The sequence below is a fragment of the Suncus etruscus genome, chromosome 9 (assembly GCF_024139225.1).
Source record: "Suncus etruscus isolate mSunEtr1 chromosome 9, mSunEtr1.pri.cur, whole genome shotgun sequence".
Lineage (NCBI taxonomy): Eukaryota > Metazoa > Chordata > Mammalia > Eulipotyphla > Soricidae > Suncus > Suncus etruscus.
Window position 1 is genome coordinate 27,015,675 of NC_064856.1, and position 22,030 is coordinate 27,037,704.

The window sequence follows — 22,030 nt, forward strand, 5'->3', positions numbered from 1 at the left end:
AAAAACAAAAACAGAGTATGTGTCCCTCCCCCCCCCCCTCCCCGCAAAGTAAAACAAAGAAAAGAAACGTCTGGCAAACTCTCTGAGTTTGGGGTAATTTCCCTGGGCCAGATTTTACCTTTATACTCTGGAAGAGTTTGGGGCCAACCGGGTAGTGCTCAGGGCTTACTTTTGGCACTGCACTCAGGAATGAGTAACTATATAGGATGCCCAGAATTGAACCCAGATCCACCACATGCAAGGAATTAGCCCTATCGACTGTATTATCTCTCTGTCCCCCTTTTTTATTTTACCTTTACCTGCTTTCAATGGATAGACGCAAAGGGAATAGTTCTAGTTTATTTTACTTTGTGAACCCTCTAGAAACAATAACGGTGACGTCAACCATCACATTCCCAGCTTCTGCTGCGAGCCAGCCCTTACCAGAGTGGCATACAAGTAACAGGACTAACATGAACTGCTCCAGTTTTCCACATAGAGCAAAACGAGGTGGCTCAGCAAGGTCAAGATTCCAGCCGGGCCCTGTTGGCTCCAGGGTTGCATAAAGATTTAGCAAAGTTCTAGAAGGCGGGCGTGTTTGCCGAGGCCAACCCAAGACTGGCCAGCAACAGCTGGTCTCGGGGACGGGTGTTGAGTGTGAGTCCCTGGGGACTGGGGCTCGCTCCGGCCTAGCCAGGCTCCCCAAAATTCCTCTCTGGAGCGTAAAGGCCAAGGCTTCCCGGGGCGGCTCCCGGGAGCGGGCGGAGCCGGAGGCGGGGCGGTGGCAGGAAGGGGCCGGAGTGGCGCCAGCGCGGCCTGGACCCGAGGGGAACCGGGTCGGCCTCGCTCAAGCCCCGGGGACCAACCACAGCGTCACCCCAAAGGGGAGCGGCGCGTGCTGGGTGCCCCGCGGGGCGCAGGAGCAGAGCCGCGCGGGCGCGTCACGAGACGCGGGGAGGGACAGGACTGTCCGAAACTACGGGCGTGAGCAGCGGGGGGACAGGGGCAGCTGCCCGCAGATTTTGGGGGGCCCGTGCCGGGAGGGGCGTGGCTCCGGGCGCCCTCCCCCCAGGCCCGGCCACGCCCCGCACGGGCCCACGGGCCCCAGCCCCTCTCTCCCGCCCGCCCGCACCGGGCTCTGCGCGCTGCGCTCCCCGCGGGGTGCCATGGCCTCGCGGCTCCTGCACCGGCTGCGCCACGTCCTGGCGGGCGACGGCCCCGGGGAGGCGGCGGCGGGGACAGCGGCGGCGGCGGCGAGCCCCGAGGCCGAGCAGTTCCCGGAGAGCTCGGAGCTGGAGGACGACGATGCCGAGGGCCTGTCCTCCCGGCTCAGCGGCACCCTGAGCTTCACCAGCGCCGAGGACGACGACGACGAGGATGACGGGGACGACGACGACGAGGCCGGCCTCGAACCGCCGCCCACGGGGGACGGGACGTCGGGAGAAGACGCAGGCAAGTGCCCCGGGTCTCCAGTTGTGCCCCAGAGAATGTGGGCTCAGGCCCCGCACCTCTTTAAGTCCCCTCCACCTGACTTCTGGGCCGTGTGACCTTGACCGAGTCACAGCACCTCGTTGAACCCGTGCCCATTTGGGGCCACCACCCTGTGCTGGCTGAGCCCCACAGGGGGTGGGATGCAAAAGGCGATGTTTGGGGCGTGGGCACGTTTCTTTCATGGCCCACAGTCTGCCCCGCTGGCCTGTGGTTCCTGCGCCTGTCACCTGTTGGAGGAGAGAGTGTGACTAGTGGCACGAGCCCCCCCCTTCCCCCCATGACCGGTGACTTTCTCTGTCCTGCAGACCACAACCCCCTGTCCGAGGGCCAGCGGGGCAGTCAACTCCTGGCCCGCCAGTGGCAAGATTTCTGGAAGAAGTCCCGCAACACCCTGGTACCCCAGAGGCTCCTCTTCGAGGTGACGAGTGCCAACGTGGTTAAGGACCCACCCTCCAAGTACGTGGTGAGTGAGGGGGCAGGGAGTGGAACCGGGCCGGTCCACACAAAGTAGAGAAGTGGGGGGCCTGGTGTCCTGATGAGTGGCCCCACCTCTCCGCAGCTGGGGAAGATGAAACCACAAAGGGGATCTGACTTGAGCAAGTCTGCAGGCCAGTGATTCGTTTTTCTGATACTGATCATAGAGGGATGCCTGCGATGATGTGGCTTATCATCAGAGGCTGGCAGCATGCATTCATTGGTCCAGCGGGGTTCGATTCCCAGCACCACGTGGGTCCCCTCCCAAGCATTGGTGGGAGTGACCCCAAACCGAAAAATAAAAGAGGTTTCGTTGACCTGATCTGCCTCTTCTCCTGGCTTTGACAGGAAGAGAAGAGTGTACTTCCTGCCTCCATCCCAGTGTTTTGTAAACTGTAGCAAGTTACAAGGAAAAAATATAAAATTATCTGGGTCAGACTTGAGACCTGGGTAGCATAGCTTAGTGATTTAAAGAACGGGTTTTAAAGTCAAGCCAATCTTGAGTCAAACCCCTACTAATCACCAGTTGTTTGACCAGGTTTGAGTTATATTACCTCAATGACCTCTTTTCTTCTTCTGAGCAATGGGGAGAATGCAGAGAAGCTTGTAACTGGAATTCCTTTGGTCCCTACATAGAAAGCCCCAGGCACTGAGAAGTGCTAGATAAGATGGTAGCTTTGTTACTTTTTATTTTTTTACACTGAAATACTTGACATCTCCTACCTGCCTCAGTATACCAGTGATTCAGTTCTCCAGCTCCCACCCTGTAATCCAGTCCTAAGAGATAGATTTAGGGATGGGCAAAGTAGGGATGTGCCATGAGGGCCTTCTATTTGCTATGCTGTGGCCTGAAGGAACTGACTGGGAGAATGAGGTCAGCCTGCCCCAGCCCCAGACTGAGTCTCAGGTTGGCCGGGTTAGTGCTGGCAGCAAGTCAGGCCCCTCCTCATTCCCTCCCTTTCACCATCTTCCTCCAATTCTGACTCCGCAGCCAGGGGGCCTGGAGCCGTCTCCCACATCTGGGCCTCTCCCGTCTTCTCTGTTGCTGCCATGCCCAGGGATAGACTATGATCTTCAGGTGGCAGAAAGCCTCCCCAGGGGCCAAGCACAGGGGAACACCCTAAAGATCAGTTATCAAAAGAGAAGTAGTGGAGTAACTTTGGGGCAGAATGACAATGCAGAACAGGATGGCCAAGCATGCTGTGACCTCTGGAGAACTTTGCCTATTGGGAACCCTAAATCCATAGTCAGCTTCTCTCTTTTTTTTTTTTTTTTGGTTTTTGGGCCACACCCGGTAACGCTCAGGGGTTACTCCTGGCTATGTGCTCAGAAGTTGCTCCTGGCTTGGGGGACCATATGGGACACCGGGGGATCGAACCACGGTCCATCCAAGGCTAGCGCAGGCAAAGCAGGCACCTTACCTTTAGCGCCACCGCCCGGCCCCAGTCAGCTTCTCTTGAGGGCTGAGTAGATAAGCTTGGTGGTGGTGGTGATGACAGTAATGAGGACGATCAGTGAGAGAGCACAAAGGCCTGCATTCAGGAGATCTGGATTCTGCATGCCACCCCACCCTCCTGCAGTACCACCCAGTGTGGCCCAGAAACAGAAACAAGAAGTACATACTTTGGGGCCTGAGTGATAGCAATAGGGTGTTTGCCTTGCAGGGATGGACCCAGGCTCGATCCCCAACATCCCATATGGTCCTCTGAGCCTGCCAGGAGCGATTTCTGAGCACAGAACCAGGAGTAACCCCTGAGTGCTGCAGGTTGTGGCCCCAAAACAAAAGTACAGGCTTTAAAGTGAGATGGGCCTGGGTTCGATGCCAAGCAAGGCCATTAACCAGCTGTGGGACTTAGGGCAAAGCTTGGAGTCCCTTATCCTTGGAGTCTCCTGTATTATCAGTGGTTGGAGAGAAGACACCTTCCTTCTCAGGCTGCCAGGATTAAATGGTTAATCCTGGGGCTTGTCACAGCACAGAGTTCAGGATCTGTGCCCTACTAATGGAGCTATCTCAGTGGTAAGGATCAAAGGTGATATAAAGTATAGGAAGTGTTGGGGATTAGGCATTGTTTGGTTTTGGTCTGAGGGTCACACCCAGCAGTGCTTCAGGGGAGTGACCTAGACCACACAATGTTGGGATCTCAACCAAGGTTTACCCTGGCAAGTGTCTTATGAACTGTAAAATATTTTCACTTAGGGGCTAGAGAGATAGCATGGAGGTAAGGCATTTGTCTTTCATGCAGAAGGATGGTGGTTCGAATCCCGGCATCCCATATGGTCCAGGGGTGATTTCTGAGCATAGAGCCAGGAGTAACCCCTGAGCGCTTCCAGGTATGACCCAAAAAAACAAATTAAAAAATTTCACTCAGTATTGAGGAAAAATTTTTGCCAAGATTTTAAATTTTTGTTTATGTTTTGGTGCCATATCCAACTGTGCTCCATGCTTACTCCTGGCTTTATGCTTAGGGATCACTTCTGGGTCATGTTCAGGGAACCCTTTGTTGCATACAAGACAAGTGCCTTGGGGGCCAGAGACATAGTATGGAGTCAGGGCGTTTTCCTTGCATGCAGAAGGAAGGTGGTTCGAATCCCAGCATCCCATATGGTCCCCTGAGCCTGCCAGGAGCGAATTCTGAGCTTGAGCCAGAGCTCTAACTCCTAAGTGCTGCCAGCTGTGACCAAAACAAGACAAAACAAAACAAAACAAAACAAAAAAAGACAAGTACCTTATTGCTGACTAACTTTCCAGTTCCTGCCCAAAAATTATTTTTGGGGCCATATCCAGCAGTGGTCAGGGGTTACTCTTGGCTCACGAATTACTCTGCTGGTGCTCAGGAGACCATATGGGAATGTTACTTTCTTTTTTTTTTTTTTTTTTTTTTTTTTTTTTGGTTTTTTGGTTTTTGGGTCACACCCGGCGGTGCTCAGGGGTTACTCCTGGCTGTCTGCTCAGAAATAGCTCCTGGCAGGCACGGGGGACCATGTGGGACACCGGGATTCGAACCAACCACCTTTGGTCCTGGATCGGCTGCTTGCAAGGCAAACACCTCTGTGCTATCTCTCCGGGCCCGAATGTTACTTTCAAGGCAAATGCCTTGCCTCTGTACTATCACTCTGGCTCCCAAAATTTTATTTTTACTTTTATTTTGGGCCACATCTGGCTGTGCTCAGATTTCCAAGGAGTGAAGGACAAGGGAAGAGAGTACCGGGGACTGAACCTAGATCAAACACATACAAAGTAAACACCCTACCCACATACTATCTCTCTGGTCCCCAAAAATCAGTTTTAAAGAGGGAATTAGGGATGACAGAATTAACTCAGTGGTCACGGGGTAGATGCAAGGACCCAGATTTGATTCTCAGCATGCCTGTGTGTAACCACAGAGGCTGGGAGTGCTTGAACACTGAACCAACCTGACATTGCCAGGAGCGGCCCCAGGACACCTTAAGCACTCACTGCCTGGGAGGTCCTCCCAAAGGAGGACTGAGTCTATCTATAGATGTACTAAATGCATCTGTATATCATAGTCTGTTGTTCTGTATCTGGATTGTTTAATATGGGTAAGCAAAAGATTAAGTGTCTTGGGGGCTCTACCCAGTAGTAGGGATTATGTGCCAAGATCAAACCCTTACCTCTTACATGCAAAGCAAATGCTCCATCTAGCCTAGTAAGCATCTCACCCAACTCATTATATAAAAATCATTAAGATTTTTAATCCTGGAGCTAGAGTAAGGTACTTGCATGCATGCCTTGCATACAGCTATGTCAGCTAGACCCAGGTTTGAATCCCTAGTACCGTGCATGGACTCTTAGGCACTGATGAGTGTAGTCCAAATTCCCACCTCCCTCCAAATTATTTTTTTGTTTTTGTGTTTTTGAACCATACCCAGCAGTGCTTGAGGCTCCTGGCTCTGCACTCAGAAATTAGTCCTGGCAGGCTCAAGAGACTATATAGGATGCCGGGGATTGAGCCCAGGTTAATCACATGAAAAGCAAATGCCTTCCCCATTAAGCTATTGCCCCAGCTCCTCCCCAAAAATATTTTTAATATTTGGGTCAGGAAATTGGATTAAAGGCTGGATGATGAGAGCCCTGAGTTTCAACCACTGGTACTACATGATATCTAGAGTACTATTCTAGGTTTTTTTTCTTTTTCCTTTTTTTTTGGGGGGGGGGGGGTGTTTGGGCCACACCCAGCAGCACTCAGACTGGCTCTGCGCTCAGAAGTCGCTCCTGGCAATCTCAGGAAACCATATGGGATGCCAAGGATCGAACTTAGGTCCATCCCTACTGCTGTGCTATCACTCCAGCCCCAGTTTTATAATTTTTATTTTATTTTATTTTTTTTGGTTTTTGGGTCACACCCAGCAGCATTTAGGGGTTACTCCTGGCTTCACACTCAAAAATTGCTCCTGGCTGGCTCGGGGGACCATATGGGATGCCGGGATTTGAACCAATGACCTTCTGCATGAAAGGCAAACGCCTTACCTCCATGTTTTCTCTCCGGCCCCCAGTTTTATAATTCTTAATACTAATATGCACTGTGAATCTTCAAGAAATTCTGTAGGCAAACTTCATCTACCAGGATGACTAGAAGTTTGGCAGTTTTACAGCACTAATATAGCAAAATATTCTAGGTTTGGAATTAGTTTGCCTTTAACATTTAACACATGCTAATCTCTCCCCTTTTTAAGCATTAGCTCAGCATTAGTATAGATTAATCCATATTGCGGTTCTCAGCTGTGAGTAGCTTCATGGGTGGATGTTTCCCAAACCTTGGTTGCTCCTGGTCTACCTTCCCAATTCTTCTGTCTGAATGCTTACTGGACTATGCTTTGCCTAATGTTTTTCTTTCAATAAATCTCTTGTTTTCTTACTTAAGTCTGAAAGATAGCTGTATAACCTTGCTGTATGTGGAGAACCTCATTTGCAATAGAGACGAGCGAACCCTAACAATAGGACCCCGGAAATTGAAATCATGTGGCTAACTCCTGTCTCCCTGCTGCTGCCTGAGAGACTCACTTTCTGATCTTTGGAGGCCGGAGAAGTGCTTTTGAGAAACCAAACTGAGAGCTTCTCAATTTATGGTCACAAGGACTCAAAGCAAGTTAGAGGAGGGACATTGGAAAACCATGCCAATATCCCGGGAACCAACATCGCACCTGTCCCTACCCTCGAGGAAACAACGACCTGGGCCAGTGCTTCATTCCCAGAAGGGTCACAGGTCCGGAAGGAGCTGACCTGGTCTGCCGACCGCCCTGGGCTCTGAGCTGGCATGCAAAGCCAGTGTTCTACATTAGGACAGATTAATCCATACGGTGATGCTACTGCCACCTCCAGGTCTGCGGTGGAAGAACCTGGCTAGGAAGGTGGGCCCTTGTGTCCAGAGAGGAACAGAGTTCCAGGCTGGTCCTCAAGGTTGGCTCAGGCTGGCCTGGATTTTAGGTCGCTCCTGGCTTTTTTTGAGGGAGCTGTCAGGAGTGCAGTCAGGAAGGGGCAAAGGCACTGAAGCTTGTCTCTGTCTTTCTCTCCCTGCGCTGCCCTGGGCCTGGTCCTTTCAGACAAGCCTCAGGTAAGATGGGACTGGACCCTCCAACAGCGGCCCAGCACCTCCCACCCTCTGGGATATATTCTCAAAGATGAAGGGAAGAGGTGGGGGAGCTCTGCTGGATGAGGAGGGGATGGGTGGAAGGGGCTGTGGACCATTTACCCTGCCCTGACCCCCACCCTCCCTGCAGCTCTACACCCTCGTCGTGATGGGGCCCGGCCCCCAAGACATGCAGCCAGCGCAGATCTCTCGCCGCTACTCGGACTTTGAGCGCTTGCATCGAGACCTGCAGCGCCAGTTCCGGGGTCCCATGGCTGCTCTCTCCTTCCCCCGGAAGCGCCTGCGTCGGAATTTTACTGCCGAGACCATCGCCCGCCGCAGCCGGGCCTTTGAGCAGTTTCTGGGCCACCTCCAGTCAGTGCCGGAGCTGCGCCAGGCCCCAGCCCTGCACAACTTCTTTGTTCTGCCTGAGCTGCGGCAGGCCCAGGGCCTCACCTGCACTGGCCTCTACCGTGAGGCGCTGGCACTCTGGGCCAATGCCTGGCAACTGCAGGGCCAGCTGGGTACTTCTTCGGGTCCAGACCATCCTCTGCTGACTCTGGCCGGGCTGGCTGTGTGCCACCAGGAGCTGGAGGACCCGGGGGAGGCCCGGGCATGCTGCAAGAGGGCCTTGGAACTGCTGGGAGACTCAGATCCCCCTCACCCTTTCCTGGCGCCCTTTCTGGAAGCCCACGTCCGCCTTTCCTGGCGCTTGGGCCTAGACAAACGCCAATCAGAGGCCCGACTCCAGGCACTGCAGGAGGCAGGCCTGACCTCCACACCACCGCCCAGTCTCAAAGAACTGCTCATCAAGGAGGTACTGGACTAGCTGGTCTGAACGTCAAAGGCTGCACCCAGATTGGGGGCTGGGAGGAGAGGAGATGCACTGCAGGTGAGAATCTGGAGGGGGTGCTGGGAATCCCCGGAAGTTCCACAAAGATTCTGCAGTGGACTAAAGAATCTGCTGCTTTGGTTGAGCCGGGCTCAGGACAGGGCGGGATGGTGCAGGAATAAAGCAGGATGGATGGATTGATGGTCATTCAGGTTGGTCAGCAGTGGGGACCATGCCCACCCAGGTCAGTGCCCACTGAACCCTACCCGGGGGCTTCTGAAGCCACTAGATTGAAGAGCCAGGATCTCTGCCTCTAGGATCCCCCCGAGTTCTGGCCCTGGAGAATTAAAGGCCAGCAGCTCTAGTGGTTTCTGGCTGTTTATTGGAATGTGAGGGGAAGAAGGGCACCGACCCCACCTTCATCTCCAGCTTCAGAGGAGGGTGAGCCAGTAGGTCCTTGAGGCTGAGCTGGCCCTGCTGGCTACAGTTTGCTCTTCGAGACACTGGGTGTTACTCGGATCACGCCCTCCTGGGCACAGGACACAGCTAGGACCCCGTCCCGACGCCACAGTCGTCCCTGGACCAACCCCCGGGAGCCACCTGTGGATGAGAAGAGTTGGGAAGGGCCTTCTTCAAACTACCCAGGACATCCCACCCATGGTACTGAGATCACAAGATAACACCTGTGGTGGCTGGCCACTGGGGTCACTCTTCCCAGAGGAACCCAACTTGACAGAAACACTTTCACACATGTGGCTTACTTCAGAATAGGCTGGGAGGAGTCCTAAAAACTGAGTGCTGCTCCGGCCACCAGTTCCCCTTTATATTTTAGGCCACACCTGACTGTATTCAGAGGTTGCTCTTGGCTTTGCACTCAGGAGTTACTCCTAGGGGTACAAAAGGAATCATATGGGATGCCAGGGATCAAACCTGGGCCTGCCACAGTGCAAGACAAATGCCCTACCTACTGTATTACTGCTCTGGTACCTAGTTTCCCCTCTTAAAGAAATCAAACAAGTCTAGGCTGATGACTGACAATGTTAAGGGCTTGGGGCCAGGGAGCAGGTATGGACCCATTTTCCAGTTGACATTAGAGAACTTTAGGTGGCCAGTCCCTGCATGCCTTTGGGATGCCATGCCCCTCCCTAGAGTATAGAGTTCTCTTCACCCATTGGGGTGAAGTTGAGTCTCCATGACTCAACCCTGATGAGCACTAGACTAGGATTCTATATGCTATATATATATATATATATATATATATATATATATATATATATATATATATATATATATATATTCTATATAGGATTCTATATGGAGGTGCTCAAGTGTAGGGTCCTTAGAGATCACCAAGAACTCAGGACCCAAACTGAGTGTCAAGTCATTTGGGGTAACTTCTCAAAGACATTTTCTGGGTCCAGAGGTATAGTGTAATAGGTAGGGCATAGGCCTTGACATGGTCAACCCTGGTTCAATTCTTGGAATCCCATATGGTGTTCCCCTCCCCCCCCCCCCAGCCTGTCTGGAGTGATCCCTGAGCACAGAGCTAAGAGTAACAACTAAGCATGACTGGGAATGTCCTCAAGACAAAAAGTAAAACATTCTAGGTGCTAGAGAGATAGCACAGTGGTTAGGGCACTTGCCTTGCACATAGCCAACTTTGACTCCCCCTGCATTTCATATTACCCTTGTGCATAGAGCTAGGAGTAAGCCCTGAGCACCATCTGGTACAACCCCACACACTCCCCCCAAAAAAACCCAGGAGATAAGCAGGCATCTTGTCCTCGAACCTTGTTCTGTCATTTGAAGACAACAAGGCCTAGCCAGAGGGATAGTAGGGGATGTGTGGCCTTGTGGAGCCCACAGGAAGTGAGAGTGGGGTAACACTCAAAAAGGCAGGCCTGAGCCCCACTCCCAGGGGTTCACACTCACCAGCCCAGGGGCTCTCGCACTCATACAGCATCCAGTGGTCAGCTCGGAATGGGGCATGGAACCACATGGAGTGGTCCAAGGAGGCCATGAAGTGCGCCCGGTGGTGAGATATGTGGGGCAGCAGAGCAGTGCCCAGGAAGGCGTAGTCGGAGATGTAGGCAGCCACACAACAGTGCATCTTGATGTCGCCCTCCCCTGCAATAGTCAAGAGACTGATCATCATCCTGGCACAGTGGGGGTGGGGGAAGGGGCTGGGCATAATGGCCCCTGCGCAAGGAATGTGCCTGCCTGAGTCTTCCCTATGGTGGTCCCTTCCCTCACCCACAACCACCCCTGCAAACAGGGCCCTGGATGGAAAAGTCTGGGATGCTTTGTCTTCCCATTAGCATTACAGTCCTTTCCTCAAGGAGCTGGAAGGGACCTGTGAGAGGAACCATTCTCCCTCACAGGGGTAAGGAAGAAGCCCAGGGCAGAGTGCTCATGGGTGGGCCCAAGGATTGTTAGGAGCAACCCAGGTACTGCTGGCTGTGCCTCAAATAGAAGAGAAAAGCATGCCAAGGTGCTAAGAGGGGGACATAAGACTAGTGGTTAGAGACCCAAGTCCCCTAGAAATTTGTCTTTCAGCCCCTGGGTCCTCTTACCTATATGGCCCTGGGCTCGTACCCAGAACATCTGTTTGGACTCCAATTTCTGTAGCTCCTTCAGGGTGGGTGGGTTGACCACTCTGATCTCAATAGGCACCTCCTGAGCAGCTATTCGGTTGAGCCCCACTCGGTACTTCTCATGGAGGTTAGGGTCCCTGAAAGTAGGGGGGGAGAGAGGCTGGGTAGACATAAACAGAAGGGGTGCTCTAACATATGCCTGCAGCACTGCATGACAGATTCTTGAAAAACATCAGCCATTTTGTTTATGTTGATGAGAAAGAAGCAATCCTGGTACATGGTAAGCAAAAAGACATTATTTGTAATCCTACTCTCAAGACACATATTTTGGCGTAAAGTCAGCTCTCAGACAGGAGTCAGGTGTAGCTCAGGGTTATAGCACTTGCTTTGTATGTGTGATACCTTAGGTTCAATCCCTAGCATCATACCAAGCTCCTCACCCCCAACAACAACGACAAAATCCACTACCAAGTTAAATGAGGATATATTGTATAGTATTTAAATTCTTTTTGTTCTGATTTAGTTTTGGGACAAACCCAGTGATGCTCAGGGCTTACTTCTGGCTCTGTGCTCCTAGGGGCACCCACCATCTGAAGTGCCAAGGACCAGACCCGGGTAGGCTGTGTGCAAGGCAAAGTACCTTTGCTCTGGCCTGTTTAAGCCACTAATGAGGCATACGGCCTGGCACAAGTTAGCAATCTCAGCCTTTTCCCTACCTACAACATGCATCTAAGGAGTAATTCACCTAATGAAGAACACTGGAGGAGGTTTGCTCTTCAAGCCAATGTTCTCCCTTGAACTTGTCTGTCCTGCTTGTCTGTCTCTTTCTTTTCATATTTCCTCTGGAGAAACCCATGTTCTCTCCTAAACAAACACCAATCCCTTGTTGCCCCCTCACATCTTTCTTTTTTGGGGGGCCACACCCGGCTGTGCTCAGGAGTTATTCCTGGCTCTATACCCTCAGAAATTGCTCCTGGCAGGCTCAGGGGACCATATGGGATGCCGGGAATCGAACCTGGATCCGTCCAGGGTCAGCTGCATGCAAGGCAAACGTCCTACTGCTGTGCTATCTCTCCAGCCCCGGCTACCAGGGACCACCCTCACATCTTTCTAAGTAAGTCTGAATAAAAGCCATCTTGCACCGCAAAACAAAAACAGAAGAGGTTGAAGTGATAGCACATCAGATAGGGATATTTGCCTAGTATGTGATTGACCCAGATTACATCCCCAGCATCCCATATGGTAAACCAAGCCTGTCAGGAGTAGTTTGTTTGTTTGTTTGTTTGTTTGTTTTGTTTGGTTTGGTTTTGTTTTTGGTTTTTGGGCCACATCCGGCAGTGCTCAGGGATTCCTCCTGGCTGCGTTTAGAAATCACTCCTGCCAGGCTCAGGGGACCATATAGGATGCTGGGGATTGAACTCGGTTCCTTCCTGTGTCAACTGCATGCAAGGCAAGTGCCCTACTGCTGTGTTAACACTCTGACCCCCAGGAGTAGTTTCTGAGCACAGAGCCAGGAGTAACTAACCAGAGCACTGCTGAGTGTGGCCCAAAAACAAAGAACAAGGGAGAAGACAATGTAGCAGGCAAGAAGATAACACCCTCCTGCGACCTTCCCTATTGGAAATTATTGGAAGTGTGCCAGGCACTTCAACTCATTCCTCACCACAGCCCCGCAAGGCGACAGATGCAGTTATAGCTCTGGTCTGACAGTAAAGTGAGCACAGGGCAGCCCAGTGGCTCAGGCAGTGAAGAAAGCAGAATCTAGACTGAGGCAGCCAGGCACCTAGTTCACACACTACCGCACTCTTTGGTTGTGTCAAAGATTGAGCCCAATGCCTCACGTGATGAGAAACATGCTTTGCCACTAAGCTACGCCCCAGGTTAGCTAGACAGGGGACTAACTGAAACGTAACCTTCCCAGCCTAACCCCAAGCAATGGGGAACACAGTGTCCCCGGCTGAGGTGCCTATGTCCAGCAGTAGTAACTGTACCTTCATGTGTAAGTCATTTTTTTCTGCTCTTCACCACTGAGATCTCCATTGTCACCACTCTGTCCTTTAGGGCATGGACCCATTGAATCTTCCCTAATGACGGGAGTATTCTACTTCTGCACTGTCCACTGTGGCAGCCACTAGCCATAGATATAAAGACTTTGAAGTATGGGCAGTGTTGTTGATTCTGTGGGGTGTGATGTAATACAGTCAACAGGCCAGTGGCTTGGTAGTGGGCCAGCTGCGGCTGTGATATGGAGCCAACAAACAGTCCATTTCTTTCAGTTCAGCAAACATCTCTGAACTCTGGCCCATTCTCAGATTCCCTGCTTATTCTCTGTCTACAGAGATATAACTGTGGTTTACCCAGCTCATTCAGTGCCTGTCTTAGTTCCCTCCGTCCTCACATGGCCTTTAATGGCTTGGCACAGAAACTAACACAACACACACACACACACACACACACACACACACACACACACACACACACACACACTAGTAGCAAGAGTCTAGATTGGAGCTGAAGCCTTTCCCAGATTAAAACCTGCCTCTGTCCTTCCCATCACAGCCTACAAAATAGGCCATTCCCCAGGATCCAGGGGAGCAGACACTTTGTATCAAGAGAGTGCTAGCAGGAATAAAGCCCCTTAAAAGTTGGGGCCACATTACTTTCCCCTGCCCTAGCCTTTCCCCAACTTGTTAACTGAGATAAAAAAAAATAATTGATCAGGTGATGTTCCAAATATTTCCTAATCACTCAGGCAAAGGAGGCATTAACTCCTAGACTGCTAGGTCAGGGGTGACCCCAGAGGAGAAGAATCATTCAGGGACTTGGGATAGAGCATATCTATTAGTTTTGTTTGGGGGCCTTGCCCAACAGTACTTGGGATCTTTCCTTGGCTCTCTGCTCAGGGATCATTCCTGGTAGGCTTGGGGGGTTGGGAGACTGGGGACTGAACCCAGGTCATTCAACATGTAAGGCAAGTGCCTTATCCTCTGTACTATCTGGCCCCATGTTAAAGAAACTAAGATATGGGGCCGGAGCGGTGGTGCAAGCGGTAGGATGTTTGCCTTGCACACGCTGACCTAGGACCAGGATGACTGCGGTTCGATCCCCTGGCGTCCCATATGGTCCCCCAAGCCAGGAGTAATTTCTGAGTGCACAGTAGGAGTAACCCCTGAGTGTCATGGGTGTGGCCCAAAAACAGCAACAACAAATATATATAGGGGCCTGGAGAGATAGTACAGCAGATAGGGCACTTACCTTGCACATGGCTATCATAGGTTTGATCCCTGGTACCCCCTGAGCCTACCAAGACTAACCTCTGAGAATGGAGCCAGGAGTTAAGCTTTGAGCACCTCTAGGTGTGGCCCCAAAACAGACCAAAGAAATCAGGTAACCATAGGAGCTGGAGAGATAGTACAGTAAATAAGGCATTTTTCTAGCACGTAGCTGACCCAGGTTCAATCCCTGGCACTACAAATGATACCTAGAGCCCACCAGGAATGATATCTGAGCACGGATCCAGGAGTAAGTCATAAGCTTAGCTGGGTATAACCCAAAGCCTAAGAAAAAGAGGAAGAAAATAAAAGAAGGAAGGTGGGTGGGAGAAAAAGAGGGAATGAAGAAGCAAAGAGGGAGGGAAGGGACAAAGGAGAAAAAAGAAAAGATAAGCTATAGGGGCCTGACACTCCATATGGTCCCTCAAGTTTACCCAGGAGTGGCCACTGAGCAGTCAGGAGTAAGCCTAGGGAAAAGCCAGGTGTAATGCAAAACAAAACAAAACAAAACAAAAACCAACAACTGGGTAGGAGCAAGAGAACAGATAGGGGGATTGACTGGCATACAGCTAACCAGTTACAATTCTTGGCATCCCTTATGGTCACCTTAGCCTGCCTGGAGTGAACCCTGAGTACAGAAACAGAGTAAACCCTGAGCACAACCTGTACCAAATGCTAGGCTATATAAAATACACATCTTTACCTTTATTTTATTTTTTTGTTTTATTCACACCCAGTGACGCTCAAGGGTTACTCCTGGCTATGCGCTCAGAAATCACTCCTGGCTTAGGGGAGCATATTGGATGCCGGAAGATAGAACCACGGTCCGTCCTAGGTTAGTGTTTGCAAGGCAGATGCCTTATCACTAGTGCCACCGCTCCAGCCCCTACACCCCTTTACCTTTTATTTTTTTTATTTTTTTGGTTTTGGGCCACACCTGGCGGCGCTCAGGGGTTACTCCTGGCTGTCTGCTCAGAAATAGCTCCTGGCAGGCACGAGGGACCACATGGGACACCGGGATTCGAACCAACCACCTTAGGTCCTGGATCGACTGCTTGCAAGGCAAACACCGCTGTGCTACCTCTCGAGGCCCACCCCTTTACCTTTTAATCTGTATTCTTCATTTATAGATTTTGCTTCAAGGCCACACCCAGTTGTGCTCAGAGGAATGTGTGGTGCCAGGGATGGAACCCCAGGATCCCATGTGCAAAGCCTGTACTCTAGCTGTCAGAATTGTGTCCCTGACCCCAATGTAATAAAGCCATTAATGGGTCTCACGGACCATTCCTGGGTGGCCATTATGGAGTAAAAAATTATTCAGAGCTTCGGGGTGGCTCACCTGAGATACTGGTCAATCAAGGTCTTCTGGCCAAGCAGCTCCTCGGGTGGCGGCACAGTGGGCATGGAGAACTGGTGCTGTATGGGGCTGGGCTGAGCCTGCTGGAAGGAGGCCTGGCAAATGAAGATGGGCTTGCCGTGCTGTACGGCCTTCACAGAGCGCACAGAAAAGCTGGTCCCAGTCCGGATCCGCTCCACCTGGTACAGCACGGGCACCTTTGGGTCTCCTGCAGTGGGCGCCAAACACATGCTGAGCTCCTGTGACCTGACCATCCCCACAGCAGGACAGACTTGACAGGACCCCCTGCTACTTGTTCTTCCTTTGCTGCTCAGGCTTTACTCCAAGCTAAGACCTGAGAATACCCTGAGAACAGGGCTAGAGAGAGAACAGACCTTGCCAGCAAAGGCACCAGCCAAGGTGCTAACTCATGGGGATCCCTGCTTATCATGGCCAAGAGCAAAAGGGTGCTGCCAGGTTCTTTGCACACAGCTCCTGGCTCTGCCATGATCCTCTGACCTTCAAAAAATCACTACGTCTCTCTGTGTAGCTTCCCCATCGTGGTCTTCATACTCTCAGGATCCTTTGGGTTTTTTTCTGGTTGGTTGGTTGGTTGGTTGCTTGCTTTTGGGGTCACACCTGGCCATGTGCAGGGCTTATTCTTGGCGCTGTGCTCAGGAATTACTCCTGAAGGTACCTGGGGAACATATGGGATGTCAGGGACTGAACCCAGATCAGCCACGTCAAAGCCAAGTGTGCTACCTGCTGTACTATATCTCTAGCCCTATTTATATATATATGTATTTTTTGGTTGGTTGGTTGGTTAGGCCATACCTGGCAATGCTCAAGACTTATTCCTAGCTCTAAGCTCAGGAATCAATACAAGTGGTGCTCAGGGGAACATATGGGATGCCAGAGACTGAATCCGGTTTGGCTGTATGAAAAGATAAAATCCCTTACCCTCTGTACAATAACTCTCCCCCAATTTTTTATTAATGGGCTATATATCCTGTAAATAGGGTCAAGAGGTGAACGGGTGAACATTGTCTTATTTGTCAAGAGTGCAGAGGTGAGGGGCGGCGAGGTGGCGCTAGAGGTAAGGTGTCTGCCTTGCAAGCGCTAGTCAAGGATCAGGACCGCAGTTCGATCCCCGGCGTCCCATATGGTCCCCCAAGCCAGGGGCAATTTCTGAGCGCTTAGCCAGGAGTAACCCCTGAGCATCAAATGGGTGTGGCCCCCCCCAAAAAAAAAAAGAGTGCAGAGGTGGGGGGTTGGTTTTGATTTTGCAGTGCCAGGTCTCATGATGCCAAGGCATGCACTTTACTACATTCCTGATCCATGGGTTTCATATATTTATTTAGTTTCTTGTGGGCCACACCCCACAATGCTCAGGATCTACTCCCCTCAGTCTGGTTGCTTAGGGCTCACAACTTGGCCCATCCAGTCTAGGACTCTATGTAAAGCACCTAGTCTAGTCCTTTAAGCCAGTCCTTTAAGTCTATCCCCTCGGCTTACTTCTGGCTCTGCATTCAGAAATCGCTCCTGGCTGGCTCTGGGGACCATACGGGATGCCGGATTCAAACCACTATCCTGGGTCTGCTGCTTACAAGGCAAATGCCCTACCGCTGTGCTATCTCTTCGGGCCCTTTACCCTTCATTTTTATTTCTTTTTACTTTTTGGTTTTTGGGCCACACCTGGCAGTGCTCAGGGCTTACTCTGAGCTCCGAGCTCAGGGATCAATTCTGGTTGAGCTCAGGGGACCACATAGGATACTTGGGATCAAACCCAGGTCAGCTACAAGCAAGCCAAGAATCCTACTTGTTGTACTATATTTCTGGCCCATATTCTTTTAAATTTTTTTGTTTGTTTTTTTGGGCCACACTGGCGGCACTAGGGTTACTCCTGTCTCTGCACTCAGAAAAGGCTCCTGGCTCGGGGACCATATGGGATGTTGGGGATCAAACTCAGGTCCATCCTGGGTCAGCTGCATACATAGCAAATGCCCTACCACTCTGGTCTCCTCTTTTAATTTTTTTTTTTGTTTCTTTTGGGGGAGAGGGGCACACCTGTTTGATGCTCAGGGGTTATTCCTGGCTATGCGCTCAGAAATCGCCCCTGGCTTGGGGGGACCATATGGGAAGGAGGATCAACCTGGTCCATCCTACGCTAGCACTTGCAAGGCAGATTCCTTATCTCCAGTGCCACCTCTCTGGCCCTACCTCCTCTTTTAATTTATATTTTGTTTTGTTTTGGCTCACACCCAGTGGTACTGAGGAGTTACTCCTGGCTTTGCACTAAAGAATCACTCCTGGCAGGCTTGGGGGACTATATGGGATGCTGGTGATTGAACCTGGGTCAGCTGCATGCAAGGCAAGCACCCTACCTGCAGCTATACCATCACTGGCTTTTTTTTGTTTTGTTTTGGGGTCACACCTGGCAGCACTCAGGGTTACTCCTGGCTCTACACTCAGAAATTGCTCCTGGCAGGCCCAAAGTACCTTATGGGATGCTGGGATTCAAACCAATGACCTGCATGCAAGACAAACGCCTTACCTCCATGCTATCTCTCCAGCCCCACTCTGGCTTCTTAAATATAATTTTATTTATAAAGTTTTTGTGGGTCAGGGGTTGAACCCAAGGTCTCACACATGCCACACAAGATCTAAAAATGCTTTACCACTGAGCTATATATCCTAGGCCAGAGAGCATGGATTTGAAGACTCCTGACTTTGTGACCTCAGGGCTGTAAACCACAGTAGAGACAGGTAAAACTTCATTGGGGGAGAAAGCTCAATTGGCTGGAATGTTTGCCTTGCATGAGGCTGTATCCTCACCTCACACCCTTCCAGGAGTAAACGTGAAACACATAACCAGGAGCAGCCCCTGAGCACAGGGGCTCTAAACCATAAAGAAAATCATTAAGAGATAGCTTGGGGGGCCGGGAAGGTGGCGCTAGAGATAAGGTGTCTGCCTTGTAAGCGCTACAAATGGTCCCCGGAGCCTGCCAGGGGCGATTTCTGAGCACAGAGCCAGGAGTAACACCTGAGTGCTGCCAGTGTGACCCCCCCCCCAAAAAAAAAAAAAAAAAAAAAGAAAAGAAAAAGGCCTTGGGGAAGGCATAGGAGTAACCTCCCTAAATATCTTGCTAGTTAGTTGGAAAGTTGAATTCTAATCCCCAGGGCAAGGTGGGCTGCTACCTCTAGCGGAGGTTATAACTTAGTAACAAGCCCCAGAGAAAATGAAACATTCCAAAGAGAGCAATTCAGCAACTGACAAATACAGTAAGTCTGCAGGTAATCCTGTGTGGGTGCTAGGGATCAACAAAGGCTTGCCTATCTCCTCCCCTCTCCTTTCGCCTCCCAGAGCCCCGAAGCACCTGGAAGAAGTGGTAGCTGGACCCTGCAAAGTCCTGGGTAGCGCAGGGGGTGGTTTACCTGCCCGGACAAAGTAGCAGTGCAGCGAATGCACGTTGACATCTTCTGTCACAGACTTCGCGGCAGCCACTAGGGCCTGGCCCACAATCTGACCCCCAAACAGGCGCTGCGTTGTGGGGACCCAGTAATGCCGGCCTCTACGGGAAGAAGAGGAAATTGGAAAACATTTGGAGTCTGGGTCGAACCCCTCAATGGTCACTGAGCCTCCATTGAGGATCTGCTAACTGGACTGTCTGCAGATTAGAGCCTCTTGAGAATCCAGTGCAAGCATGAACCCCTTCCCCAAGCAAACTCCCAAAAAGACGCTGCATATAATTGGCCTGCAGGACCAGGAACCTGCCCTACTGTGGGCTTTGTAAAGATAATGTACTCACTGTCTTATTCTTTTTTTTTTTTTCTTTTCATTTGGTTTTTGGGCCATACCCGGTGATGCTCAGGGATTACTCCTGGATATGCGCTAAGAAATCACTCCTGGCTTGTTCTTTTTGTTTTGTTTTTGTTTTGGGGTCATACCCGGCAGCGCCCAGGAGTTATTCCTGGCTCTATGCTCAGAAATTGCTCCTGGCAGCTCGGGGTACCATATGGGATGCCAGGATTCGAACCACCGTCCTTCTGCATGCAAGGCAAACGCCCTACCTCTATGCCACCTCTCAGGCCCCTCCTGGCTTGTTCTTAACACACAGAGCTGGAACTGGAACATAGGACAATGGGGAGAGCACTTGCCTCACAGACAGCCAACCTGGGGTTCAATCCCTGGCACCCAATATGATCCTCTGAGTCCTGCCAAGAATGATGCTGGAGCAGAACCCACAGTAAATCCCAAGTAATACCAGGTATGGCTTTCAAAGCAAAACTGAATAAAGAGAATTGAAGTCAGAAAATGAGGGGCTGGAGAGATAGCATGGAGGTAAGGCGTTTGCCTTTCATGCAGAAGGTCATCAGTTCAAATCCCGGCGTCCCATATGGTCCCCCGTGCCTGCCAGGAGCAATTTCTGAGCATGGAGCCAGGAATAACCCCTGAGCAAAAAACCAAAAAAAAAAAAAAAAAAAGAAAGAGAAAATGACTAGAACAAGCTGAAACATTACAAATCTGGAGAGTATCTGGGTGGAATTCTGCTACCCCTGCACACCCTACCCAACTCAATCAGGGTTTTTTCTACCATCCAGAGCATTGTAAAATAGGTGCAGACTGAAATGAAGCTCAGAGTCTGAGGTATGAGGTCTACCACTTACACCCAAGTTCTTTCTTTTTGCTTTTGGGTCACACCCAGCAGTTACTCCTTGCTCTGCAACCAGGAATTACTTCTGGCAGTGCTTAGAGGACAATATGAGATACAGGATCAAAGCTGATAAGCAGGCAGAACTGGACTAGAGTGGTTACTAGAGTAAAGAGCATTTGCCTTGCAGGCAGCTGACCCAAGACTGATGGTGGTTGGATATTCCATATGGTCCCCGAGCCTGCCAGGAGCAATTTCTGAGCACCACCAGGTGTGATCCGAACCCTTCCCCCCAAAAAGATAAGCACCTTACTTGCTTGACTCTGGCCCCCACCCAAGATATTTCAAGCTGTAAGTCTAGAGCTTGAAGGGGCCTGACTTAGTTCCATGGCCAAGGCCAAATCTGGCATTTTTTTTTTAATCTGGCATTTTTTTAAAAATATAATGCATTACAGGGGCCGGAGAGATAGCACAGCGGTAGGGCGTTTGCCTTGCAAGCAGCCGACCCAGGACCAATGGTGGTTCGAATCCCATATGGTCCACCATGCCTGCCAGAAGCGATTTCTGAGCACAGAGCCAGGAGTAACCAACCCCTGAGTGCTGTAGGGTGTGGCCCCCAAAAAACAATATATATTATATATAATCATATATACATATAACACTACAAATATACTATTAGGCTATCACTCATAATTCCTAAGGGAGGTGTGGGGTGGGGTAAGCATAGTTAACACTAAAGATAGCTTTGAATTAGGCAGGTCTTTTGGGGAGGGATTATGTGGGGGGTTGGGGATTGTTTTGATTTGGAGGCCACACCCGGCGGTGCTTAGGTGACCATATAGAATGTGGGTGACTGAAACCCAGGAGGCCTGGTGAAAGGCGAGTGCTCTCTCTCTAACCAGCTATACTATTGCCCTGGCAGTTTGTTTTATCATCCACAGTTATTAAGTCCTCAATTGCAGACCAGAAATTAAGTAGTGGTGTCAGGAAGGAAAAGTGGCCTAAACCTCTGAAAAGGTAATGAGCGGCTAGACTCCCAGATGCAATGATGGGGAAGAGGAAAAGGGACAGGACATACCCAGGTGGAGCAGAGTCAACTTACAACCAGCTCAACTCTGTGTTCCATGAACGAACACGGCCTTCGAGGGTAGGCTCTTAGGTTGCAAGTCTGAGGTCAGCACTGGATTTGGCAATGGAGTGGAGGTTTAATTAGCCTTGCAAGCGCTAGCCAAGGAAGGGCCGCGGTTCGATCCCCCGGCGTCCCATAAGGTCCCCCGAGCCAGGGGCAATTTCTGAGCGCTTAGCCAGGAGTAACCCCTGATCAAACGGGTGTGGCCGAAAAACAAACAAACAAAAAACACGAAAAGGTAAAACACCCCAACCGGGCAATGAGAGCAAAGCCTGCCACCCGCGCAGATGGAGCCCATTCTAGTCCCTGAGCTGGGGGGCTGCAAGGTGACAATTGCGAGGTGACAAGCCAGAACCCGGGTACCAATGGGGCTAGGGATGGTGGCTCCTGTGCAGCCGGCTACCTGAAAAGATCCTCATCCAGCGTCTCCAGGTTAAGCACACTAGTGACCAGGACGCTGCGGAGGTCCCCCGGGGGGTCGTCACCGCCCTGCTTGTCCTCGGGGACCAGCGGGAATGACATGTCGAACACTCGCTTACCGGCCCGCGACTGCGCGCTAAAAAAACACACTCAGAACGCTGCTTCCCACAACTTGTCAAGGGTGATAGGAAGTCCCGCCCTGAGAGCGCGGAGCGCACATACTGATTGGCCCGTGTTTCTGTCAGTCTTCCACAGAGCGCGTC

General features: G+C 51.1%; 2 protein-coding genes across 3 annotated transcripts; one reads left to right on the plus strand and one right to left on the minus strand.

Annotated features, from left to right (window-relative positions):
* Window positions 1-1,113: 1,113 nt before the first annotated feature.
* Window positions 1,114-8,728, plus strand: SNX21 (sorting nexin family member 21). The gene is made up of 3 exons (XM_049779304.1): window positions 1,114-1,431; window positions 1,776-1,933; window positions 7,684-8,728. The coding sequence occupies exons 1-3, from the start codon at window positions 1,146-1,148 to the stop codon at window positions 8,359-8,361; spliced, it is 1,122 nt and encodes a 373-aa protein (XP_049635261.1). The 5' UTR covers window positions 1,114-1,145; the 3' UTR covers window positions 8,362-8,728.
* Window positions 8,727-21,903, minus strand: ACOT8 (acyl-CoA thioesterase 8). 2 transcript variants are annotated; one of them, XM_049779327.1, is made up of 6 exons: window positions 21,751-21,903; window positions 19,002-19,138; window positions 15,570-15,795; window positions 10,938-11,095; window positions 10,297-10,491; window positions 8,727-8,964 (listed from the first exon to the last, which is right to left on the minus strand). In XM_049779327.1, the coding sequence occupies exons 1-6, from the start codon at window positions 21,867-21,869 to the stop codon at window positions 8,846-8,848; spliced, it is 954 nt and encodes a 317-aa protein (XP_049635284.1). In that variant the 5' UTR covers window positions 21,870-21,903; the 3' UTR covers window positions 8,727-8,845. The 2 variants fall into 2 exon arrangements, with proteins under 2 accessions (XP_049635284.1, XP_049635285.1); XM_049779328.1 differs by having other exon boundaries at window positions 8,801-8,964; window positions 18,944-19,138; window positions 21,751-21,882.
* Window positions 21,904-22,030: the final 127 nt, after the last annotated feature.

Coding starts and splice junctions, on each gene's coding strand:
- SNX21 (XM_049779304.1), top strand. CDS start 1,146: ATGGCCTCGCGGCTCCTGCACCGGCTGCGCCACGTCCTGGCGGGCGAC. Junction 1,432..1,775: donor GACGTCGGGAGAAGACGCAG/GCAAGTGCCCCG, acceptor TCTGTCCTGCAG/ACCACAACCCCCTGTCCGAG. Junction 1,934..7,683: donor ACCCACCCTCCAAGTACGTG/GTGAGTGAGGGG, acceptor CCCTCCCTGCAG/CTCTACACCCTCGTCGTGAT.
- ACOT8 (XM_049779327.1), bottom strand. CDS start 21,869: ATGTCATTCCCGCTGGTCCCCGAGGACAAGCAGGGCGGTGACGACCCC. Junction 11,096..15,569: donor TTGATTGACCAGTATCTCAG/GTGAGCCACCCC, acceptor CCCTACTTTCAG/GGACCCTAACCTCCATGAGA. Junction 10,492..10,937: donor ACGAGCCCAGGGCCATATAG/GTAAGAGGACCC, acceptor TGACTATTGCAG/GGGAGGGCGACATCAAGATG.